The 10,842-nt window shown below is 34.0% G+C and overlaps 1 protein-coding gene across 1 annotated transcript; it reads right to left on the bottom strand.

Moving 5' to 3' along the window:
- LOC101899102 (parkin coregulated gene protein) lies at positions 1-8,401 on the bottom strand. The gene is made up of 5 exons (XM_020039838.2): positions 8,046-8,401; positions 7,816-7,967; positions 3,909-4,080; positions 226-375; positions 1-161 (listed from the first exon to the last, which is right to left on the bottom strand). Exons 1-5 carry the CDS (start codon positions 8,323-8,325, stop codon positions 1-3), a joined length of 915 nt encoding a protein of 304 aa, XP_019895397.1. The 5' UTR covers positions 8,326-8,401.
- Between the last annotated feature and the right edge of the window lie 2,441 nt (positions 8,402-10,842).

The raw sequence follows: 10,842 nt of genomic DNA, 5'->3' as shown, positions 1-10,842 counted from the left end.
TCAATTTAAATAACACGATTCATATGTGGGAACCATATACTTAATATTAATGAATGCATCTTCACCGCCATGTAACTCCAGAACTTGCAATGTTTCATCAATCAAATCTCCCAGATTCATGTTGTTCTTTTGGGCATAGTCAATTTCATCGCCACAATTCACTGAAAACATAAAACAAAAATAACATATAACTTTAGCTTATGACATTTTTTAAAACTAACTTACAATTTTTAACTTTGTAGGCATTAAACATGGGTAATAATTGCCTATAAAATGGCACTAAAGCCGGACCAACTTGATCTGAGGACAAAACCAACTGTTGTATGATCTTTAAAGTGGTGCACATGACTTCTAAATTTTTAGTACTTAAGGCATCTGAAAATAATTGGGAAGCATATAGAAAAATATGTACATTTTTACATTATTTGTCATATAATTAAAGGAATTCACAATGTAAGTAAGGTGTTTTACGAAAACTTGTTGGATGTAAATAAAGGTGAAAGTACACAAAAGGCTTTTTTGAATGGCTTAAGTCATCGGCTGGCTTTTTCGTAGAGGAACAAAGGAGTTTTAGGTTGACTTAGTTCGATTTCGGCCCTAGGCTCCTTTGCTCTTTTCCGAAGACGCCAGCCGAAGACTTCAGCCAGACCAGATTCACGCTTATACGCTCGTTAGTTTATTTACGAAAAAGTCAGTGAAAAAAGCTTTTTATGTACTTGCGCCTAAAATGTTCAATTTCAAAATTGGTTTGACATTTCATTGTCCCGTCAGCTGTGTCGATGCGACTACCTGTATTCTTCTACCATGCTTCCACATTTATACTGGTAGTCGCATCAACACAACTGCTCGGGCAATGAACTGTCAAACCAATTTCGAAATTGAACATTTTAGGCGCAGGTACATAAAAAGCTTTTTTCACTGACTTTTTCGTAAATGAACAAACGAGCGTATAAGCGTGAATTATGGATCAAAATTGAACTAAGTCTACCTAAAACTCCTACAAAGAAGCCAGCCGATGATCTGTATGTACTTCCACCCATGGTAGAAGAATATAGGTAGATGCATCAACGCTTAGGAACATTAATATGTCAAAATTTTTAAATGTTTTGTCAAAAACAAGTATATTTTTATATGTTTTCTTATACGACTCAAATCGCAGGTTGTAATGTTATGTATTTTTCAACAATCTTTGCAAATGTCAATGATTTTCATTCAAGATTTTCAATTCCAAAATCGGTTTGACATTTCATTGTCCCAGCAGCTGTGTCTATGCGACTACCTGTATTCTTCTACCATGCTTCCACCTTTATACTGGTAGTCGCATCGACACAACTGCTCGGGCAATGAACTATCAAACCAATTTTGAAATTGAACATTTTACCTATGGAACAATGACGAAAAGGTAGGATAAGGTAGGAAAAGTTGCACCTTAATGGTGAGAATACATAAAACTTTTTTTACTAGCTTAAGTAATCCGCAGAACAATTAACAATAAGGGACCGATATCGAAGAAGCCAGCCGATGACTAAAGCCAGTCAAAAAGCGTTTTATGTATTCTCACCATATAGACAATGAATACATTTGTTTAATAATAACTTCTTCTCATTCTCCAGCCAACTAGAAGATTGCGCTGTAGTTTATGTGTAAGTTGCAGTTAAATTGAAAAGAGGCGTTACCTTAAGTTTTGTTCATTAAAGTTACTGCAGGGAATAGTTTTGTTGTTTGAAAGAGTATGCGGTGTAAAAAGTGTTTAGCCATTTATCCCTATGAAACAAAAGAAATTCCGCAATATTTGAAGTTCAAACAAAAAATTTCATTACGAAAAAAATACTTTTTGGGAAACGAAAGGTAAGGAAGGTGAGGAAAAGCTCGGAGTTTCTTTTATGAAATTTTTGGGCCTGAATTGTGCGGTTCCAAACACGAGTAATTTCACGAAATAAATTCGTAAGCATTTTTACTACTATAACCGATTTTACCTTTATGATAACGAAAAATTTTCAAACTAGTCGATTCTAGCAGGTTCTGGAGCGCTACTCATAAATTTATGAGTAGTCCTTTAAAATTATACCTTTCACAACATCTCATTGTCAAAATGTTTATTCATAAATCCATTGTATATCAATTATATATCAGAGAACCTGTTTTTTACGCAGTTAAATTTGACAAGATAAATGACAGAAAATGCAGACCTGGGAATATTAAGGGAATGTAAAGTCATGCAATAATAGTTGTGTTCCAGTACTTTTTTAGTAGTAAAACTAGCAGAAGAGAGAACAGTTCGAAATGTCATTCTCATTTAGGTTTGCTCAAAAAATAAGGGAACGGAAAATTAGCAGAAATGCGATAAAATGTCAAAATTCAAATTTCCAAAAGTTAACAGCCTAAATCGGACTGGTGAAACCTTACTGAAAATATCATTTTCTTTATTGAAATGTATCAATACATTTTTCAACCTTGTTAGCCCTGCCAATTAAATGTCAAATTTACAATATGCACATTTCTGCTCGGCCAAATTCATGTAGCTAAAACAAGCAGAAATGTGCACCACTCAGCGCCATTTTTTTCTCGAGAGAGCTGCAAGTTTTGCTAGTTTTTGGAGTACGGGAACGCGTTGTAGCAGAATTAGTGCTAATTAGTACTAATTTGCAGGTTCTGGAACACAACTAATATGTTCACAATTTTTTCAAAATTATTCATTTGACATCTCATTGTCATTCATTAATGTTACCATGGGTACAATAAGGAGGTAGCACAGTTTCGTAAAACTGCAAAAATACAGTCTTGAGGATGTTTCCGCTTTCTGTTAGAATTATTCAAATTATATGCAACAATCTTTTTTTATTTTTTTCCTATTTGTCCTTATGAAAAATCGGATTTTCTTTTGAAAATATTAACCAAACTGTTTAATCTTTCAATTTCATGACAAAACTGATATCTGATAACTAATATCTGCAATGAACGTTTCTTCCATTTATTGATTTTGAAAATATTTTGTTTTTATTATGGTAAAATTAAGAAGGTAAAGTCATTTCATATAAGGACACCTGTCTCTGCATTTGCTGGAACTTACCTTGTCAAATTTCACTGCATAGAAAAAAGGTTCCCATCTCTGATTTGTGTGTATACAATGGATTTGTAAATAATGGATTTGACAATGAAATGTTGTCAAATGCACAATTTTGAAAAAAATGTAAACATATGATTGCTTGACTTTGTTTGATCTTAATTCTACAATGGTTTTTATTTTTCAAAACAATAAAAACATACACAAATGCTCTGTTCCAGTACCTGTAAGAATTTAAAGGTGTAAGTACATAAACAGCTTAAAGTCTTCGCATGGCATATTTTGTGACATATCATAAAGGGATGCCAGAACCGTATTCGAATTCTGCCATCGTTTCCCTTTATAATTTAAATTGATAAGCTTAGCCATGATGCCAAGCTGCTTATGTGCCCTCACCTCAACAGTTTTGCTATTTTTTCGATATTGTAAAGAGGAAAATCTGTTATCGTAGTAAAAACATTTTACATTCTTGCAGTTTCGGGACTTAATTCTTGTTCTATGAAAATGTGAAAAAAACAAATTTATGTCATAATTTACAAAGAAAAAATTTCTTATTTACAATCCCGCCCCTGGAACAGAACAAAGATTGGCAGAAGTCGGGCATACTTATGGTGAGAATACATAAAAAGCTTCTTCGTAGAGGAACAAGGGAGTTTTAGGTAGACTTACTTCGATTTCGGCCTTACGCTCCTTTGTTCTTTTCCGAAGAAGCCAGCCGATGACTTAAGCCAATCAAAAAAGCGTTTTATGTATTTTCACCTTCAGAAAAACAATGTAATCAGCTGATTGCTTTTTCTACGAAGGGGAGGAATATTATACAGCAAATATTGGGAATCATACTTACTTTTCAATGGTAGAATTAATTGTGGTATAACTGGGGCTAATTTATCACCGCCAGCTATTAACAAATCGGATACGCCTTGGCGAGCATAGGTTTTATAGGGATGTTCAGTTTCACAGAGACCGTCGAAGAACAATGGCAAATAAAGGCTGTAGTCCAATTTATCAATATCCACCTGTGACACAAAAAAGGCAAATCAAAAGAAATTATTAAAAACTCAAATCTATATTGATATGCATATTTTATAGTAGGCCTTCTACGAGTAACTCGCTCTTTTTCATTAACTACAAAGCCGCTACATTTATCACCTGGTACAAGAATACATATCCTCTATTTGGTGTTAGTCTTTGGTGTTGGTGCCCTTGTATCCAAAAATTCACGTGCTAACTACATATGATTTTTTATTAATTTGTTTAGCGAATAACAAATCAATCCGGGCATGAGAATAACTGCCAGGTATTGAAATTGAATTTGCAAATCACATTCCGTCAAACATTAGTTTCGTGCTACGAAATATTTAGCTTTTCAAATGGCGTTTGTTGTTGTTGTAGATGATGATTATGACTTTGTTTTGGCAAAGATCCGAGTGTGAAGTCTATAACACTCGATGCTGTTTGATTGATAAAATCGTTTGAAATGTGGTTGTTGTTGAATATCAACAAATAAACAATATTTTCATGTCAAGGATATCCAGCAGACGGTATCACAGTGATTCACCTTTGTAATGGAAATTTCTTTTTGTGAAGGTCACAGAAAAATTTAATTTGGAAGCGTGTCTACATATTAAATATTTAATAAAAAAAGTGTAAGAGGTTCCGTAAATGAGTCTTACGGAACCTCTTATTGGGTTATATCATCGGCTGGCTTCTTCGTAGAGGAACAAAGGAGTTTAAGGTTGACTTAGTTCGATTTTGGCCCTTTGTACTTTTCCGAAGAAGCCAGCCTGTCAAAAAAAGCGTTTTATGTATTCTCACCTTTACGCTCTACAAGTTCGTCAATGTTTACCACTTTGAATGTGCCATAATGAACATGGCAAAACAATAGAGGTAGTCTCATTTGTTACATCGAATATGGCAACTATTTTCCAACGAACTCGACCATTCAAGCAAAAATTATTTTCATACCTAAAGTATTCACGTATGACAAGGGGTAATTATTTATAAAAATCTTAAATAATGTCTAAATTTTGGCAATGATTTTTTGTCTGGCTTAAGTCATCGTCTGGCTTCTTCGTAAAAGAATAAAGGAGTGTAGGGTGAACAAGTATAAGTTATGGACCGAAATTGAACCAAGTCAACCTACAAATAACCGAAATTGAACCATGCAACTGCTTCTTAAGGGTCGAAATACATAAAGCGCATATTTGGCTGGCTTAAGTCATCGACTGGCTTCTTCGTAGATGAACAAAGGAGTTTTAGGTTGACTTAGTTCGATTTTGGCCCAGGCTCCTTTGTTCATTTCCGAAGAAGCCAGTCGATGACTTAAGCCAGCCAAATATGCGCTTTATGTATTTCCACATTAACTTTATTTAGCTTTTCTTGGGCCTTAAAATATTAAAATAGAGATTTAACATACTTTGTCTCAAGGAAATTTTCTCGATGTTGTCAGTTGTTGTGCATTTCTCGAATGGTGTTTTATTTTAAATCAGTATTTAAAGGAGCAAATGCATAGAAAGCTTCTTTCCTATCTCAAGTCATTGGAGGGCTGCTTCGTAAAAGAACAAAGGAGTTTAAGGTATACTTAGTTCAATTTCAACCCAAAATTTTTACTAGGGCAAATAAGTAAAAATGATGGGTTAAAAAGCTTGAAGTCATGGCTAGGCATATTAATGTCAAATTATAATGGAAAACGACGGCAGGATTTTAGTATGGCTCTGTAATCCCTTTATGAAATGTCACAAAATATGCCTAGCCATGACTTCAAGCTTTTTGTGAATTATACCATTAAAAAGCCTTGTATGTACCAACCATGGTGGAATTAAGAAGGTAAAGTTATGCAATCATATGTTTACATTTTTTTAAATTATTCGTTTGACAACATCTCATTATCAACATTTATATTTATAATTCCCTTGTATACACAGAAATGGGAACCTCTTTTATATTCAGAGAAATTTGACAAGGTAAATTACAAAAAATGCAGAGATGGATATGCTTATTTGGAATGAATTTTCCTTCTTAATTTTAACATTGTTCCTGCACCTTAAAAGTGAGAATATATAAATTGCTTTTTCGACTGGCTTAAGTCATCGGCCGGCTTCCTTTATTTTTCTGGTTTCGAATATATTTTTTCTCAATAGTGGTATAAAGGGAGTGAAAATTTCAAAATAGTTGGTCAAAAAATAAATAATTATTGTACGCCCATATCTAAGGAAGAACTAAAAAATATAAATTTGACAATAAAAAATTGTAATCGTAATCGAGATGTCCTTTGTAATTGTACAATGTTAATGAACAAAACTATACATCATAGATTTTTCAAAATTATTCATTTGAAAAAATCTTATTCATAAATCTATCAGAAATACACAAATCAGAAGCTTTGTTCCAGTACCTACAAGCATGGTACAATGATATCAAGGTAGGGCTATGATACCATATGATTTTAATTTTTTTATTTTCTTGGCCTAATATGTCATCTTTATTTGTTTATGTATGTGTTTTCTTTTCAATAACAAAAAAATTGTTCAGTAAATATTCAAATTCGGGTATTTTCAAAATGTTTATTTCAACGTATGCATCGACAAAATCCAGAGTTTTTGTAGCGAAATAATCCTTTAGAGATTTTGAAAAGAAATCGGTTTTCAATTATTTATTCAAAATAAATGCAACAAGTTGTTTGATTTTTTATTGTTTTGATACTAAGGCTGGAAATACATAAAGCGCATATTTGGCTGGCTTAAGTCATCGGCTGGCTTCTTCGTAGATGAACAAAGGAGTTTTAGGTTGACCTAGTTCGATTTTGGACCTAGGCTCCTTTGTTCATTTCCGAAGAAGCCAGCCGATGACTTAAGCCAGCCAAATAAGCGCTTTATGTATTCCCAGCTCAATTCTGACATTACAAGCCAAACAGGTAGACCTCTATACTTGCAATTTTTTCAAAGTTGGCCTACCTTTTCTTCATTGTACCATGCCTACAAGAATCTACTAGTTTTGCAATTTTATTCGATATCATATAGGGAAAATCGGCTATCACAGTAATAAAATTTTTACATTCTTGCAGTTCTGGAACAGACCAAGAGATTGGAGCCTGTTTTATAAAAACAACTGCAACAACAAAATATTCATTTAAATTTGACAATCTAAATGATAGAAAATGCAGAGCTGGATATGTTTATTTAAATCATGATTCTTTCATTGGTTTTCTAAACAATATTATTAACATGCTTGGTAGAATGAAGAAGGCCAAGTCATGCAAACATATGTTTATAATTTTTTAAAATTATTTAATTGACATTTCATTGTCAAAATTTATATATACAAATTCATTGTACATACACAATTCAGAGATTGAAATTTGACAAGCTATATTACAGAAAATGCAAAGGTGGGAATGCTCATTTGAAATGACTTTACTTTCTTAATTTTACCATGATATCATGGTAGAATCAAGAAACTAAAGTCATAAAACCTATATTTACAATTTTTTAAAAATTATTTGTTTGATAACATCAGAGATGGAAATTTAGTTTTTATGCAGTGAAATTTGATAAGAGATGGGTATGGTTATTTGAAATGACTTAACCTTCTTAATTTTACCATGATTAATATATTGATTTTGAGTTTTTGTTTATAATTTCCTAAATTTGTTTACAACAGTAATTTATTTTTTAAATTGGGTGATAAATATAGTTCTGTGACTGAATACGTACAAATGTACAACACCGAATAACATTCATGAATTTACTTACCGTCCAACCAATTTTATCCCCGCCACATAAATATTCCATTTTTATGGGTAAGTCGCCACGATCGAAATACATTCGAAATGATGAACTTCGATGTGGTTTATTCAGGTCATGACTTGGACCCAGTTTCACTTTGGTCACCGACAAACGAACAGCTATCGACGGCATTGGAAATATAAGGAATATAAACTCAATAAAGCACTTTTGTTAATCAAATCAAATAAAAATCATACTTTTTTGATCCGTTTTTCCACGAGCACTGGCACTACCCGATGATGACCCCTTGGTCATGGGGGCATCAACTACTTTGGTGTTCTTTTGTTGTGTTTGTATGGAAAACGGTGGAACATAACGAGTTTTTGCAGCTGAAACTTGTGCCGAATAAAGCGCTTTATGGCCAACCGGAGGATTTGCGGATTTTGAACGATAACGAAAAGGTTCTCGCGATGCTATACAACAATCGAAATTATGTTCCAAAGAACGCTTATAATTTGGACGAGCTGTATAGGCCATTGCTTCTTTATTTAATTATATATCAACGAGAGAATACGTTAAATTTCCTTATTCCTTTCTCTTGGAATGCTTATAAACAACTAAAGTTATTTTTCACTGAATTGCGGCATAAATTCATCCCCCATGGCGCCCAACTTACTTGCAACTGAAACCATAACGATTGGTTGCTAAGAGTATCAATTATGAGAGTGTGAAGAGAACTTCTAGAAATGTGGCAAATGGAATGAAAACACTCCAACGAATTCCATGTTTGTTAGTAAACAAAACTATGGTTGTGGAAGTCCATTCAACTGAACTAGAAGTACATAAGCTTCGGCTGTGTGAGTTCCTATTCCATTGTTGGGAGGACGAATTCATTCATTCATACTTTTTTTATAGTTTATAGTGTTGCAAGTCACGCGACTTCTGGAATAACAATAATTATATTGCAAAGTAATTTTCAATTCAATTGTTTAAAACAACTGAAGAATGTAAAATGTTATCCAGGACTTTAGTTTGGCATGATAATTATTATAATAGAAACAGCCAAGAAATATTTTTGAATGTCTGATAGGATTGCTGGGATAAACAGCAACAGAAGTAATATCAGGCCGTATTTTGCTATATATACAGGGTGAGATGAAAAAACTGCAACCAATTTCAAACTGCTGTCATTTCTAAGTCACTCGTCCGACATCTGTTAAAATTATTCCAGTGACAGCTCATTATATTTTTTACAAGCGTACAAAAGCATTTGGGTGAGAAGTTATTCGTGATGGAATTTAAGCGTGATAGTGTGATTTCTTTATTTTTGTCTGGAAAACCACAAGTGGCTATCGTTAGAGAACTCCAGCATTTAAATGTGAATAAATCTTTTGTGTCTCGTACCACCGCTCGTTACCGTGATACTGGTAGCGTAGTCCGACGTCAAGGAAGTGTACGGAAGAAAGCAGCAACATCAGCAGAAATGGTTCGAAAAGTAAAGAAGCGACTTGATCGAAATCGCGTCGCAGTGCGCGAAAAATGGCTCGTGAACTGAACATATCGCAATATTCTATTCGGCAAATATTGAAAATGAGCTCGGGGTAAAACTATTAAAATTCCAAAAAGTGCAAGAACTTACACCGCAGCAGATAGAGAAATAGACTCAAAAGAGCTAAAAAGTTGCTTCGCTTGGCCGATAGTGGTGAACTGCCGAATTTGGTTTTCTCCGATGATAAAACATTCGTTGTCCAGCATTTCGTAAACAAACAAAATGATCGGGTTTACTTGCCAAAGAGGTCAGCTGAAAATGTGTGCCTTTGGTTGGCCACCAGAACTCAAGCGCCGGCCATGGTAATGGTGTGGGCCGCCATAACAGCCGATGGTCGTTCTCTGTTCGTATTAATCGACGTGGCATCAGAATAAGTGTGGAAATACATAAAGCGCTTATATGGCTGGCTTGAGTCATTGGCTGGTTTATTCGGAAATGAACACATGAGCCTAGGACCAAAATCGAACTAAGTTAACCCAAAACACCTTTATTCCTCTACGAAGAAGCCAGCAAAATTAGCGCGAAAATATTCTGGAAGGTGTATTAAAGCCTTGGGCACTCAATCAATTTGGCCGCAGACCTTGGACGCTTCCTCGCTTCGTTTCCATCGCAAATCTCCGGATACCAATCCATTGGTCTATTGTGTCTGGAGTAATTTGGAAAGCAAGATTGGCAATAAAAAATACGAAAGTGTCGATCACCTCAAGCAAGTGCTCCGCCGGGAATGGGCCAAAATACCGCAGAGCAACATTCGGGCAGCGTGTGACGGTTTCATTGGTCATAATTGGCCGTTTGAAGGCCATAAATCTAAACTTATTCTAAAATTTGATGCTATTTCCGACATTTTTTGCTTTCATTCAATTAAATTAAAAAAAATGTAAAATTATGGCGTTTGACTTTGTTGCAGTTTTTTTTATCTCACTATATCCCGCAACTGAATTGCCATTAAGTATATTGCAGGAAATTGACATCTAAATTCTATTTTCGCCCGTTTAACGCCAAAAATAAGTGGTATATTCCGATTTACCCTTTATAATATGGAAAAAATTGCAAAAAATAGTAAAATATTGTAGGTTCTGGAACAGACTTAAAATCACATTTGATATTTTTAAAACATTTATCCATGATACAATGAAATAAAGGTAACCCCAGACCAACAATTAACTGAATATAATAGCACTGAAATGGAGATAATGGTCTTTAACGTGATATAATTGATATAGTCTAAAAGTACTTTAAATAGATTAAAAAATAAAAACTTTTAAAAACACGTCTATAGTTGGCACATATGAAAATTAATTGTCTGTCCCATAACTACAACAATGTCAAAATTTTGTGCTCTTTGTCAGTAGCTGCAAGAATTTACTAGTTTTTCAATTGTTTCCTCTATAATATCCCAAAAATCTACGATTTCTAAATCGATTACAAAAAGTCGACATTGTGATTTTCACCACTGGTAACTGTTGGTTTCGACTTTTACATCTTTCAACTCCAAGTCCCTTGAT

Source organism: Musca domestica, unplaced genomic scaffold, assembly GCF_030504385.1.
Source record: "Musca domestica strain aabys unplaced genomic scaffold, Musca_domestica.polishedcontigs.V.1.1 50, whole genome shotgun sequence".
Taxonomy (NCBI): Eukaryota; Metazoa; Arthropoda; class Insecta; order Diptera; family Muscidae; genus Musca; species Musca domestica.
The sequence above is the reverse complement of the archived record's forward strand: the minus strand, read 5'-3'. Positions and strand labels throughout refer to the sequence as shown.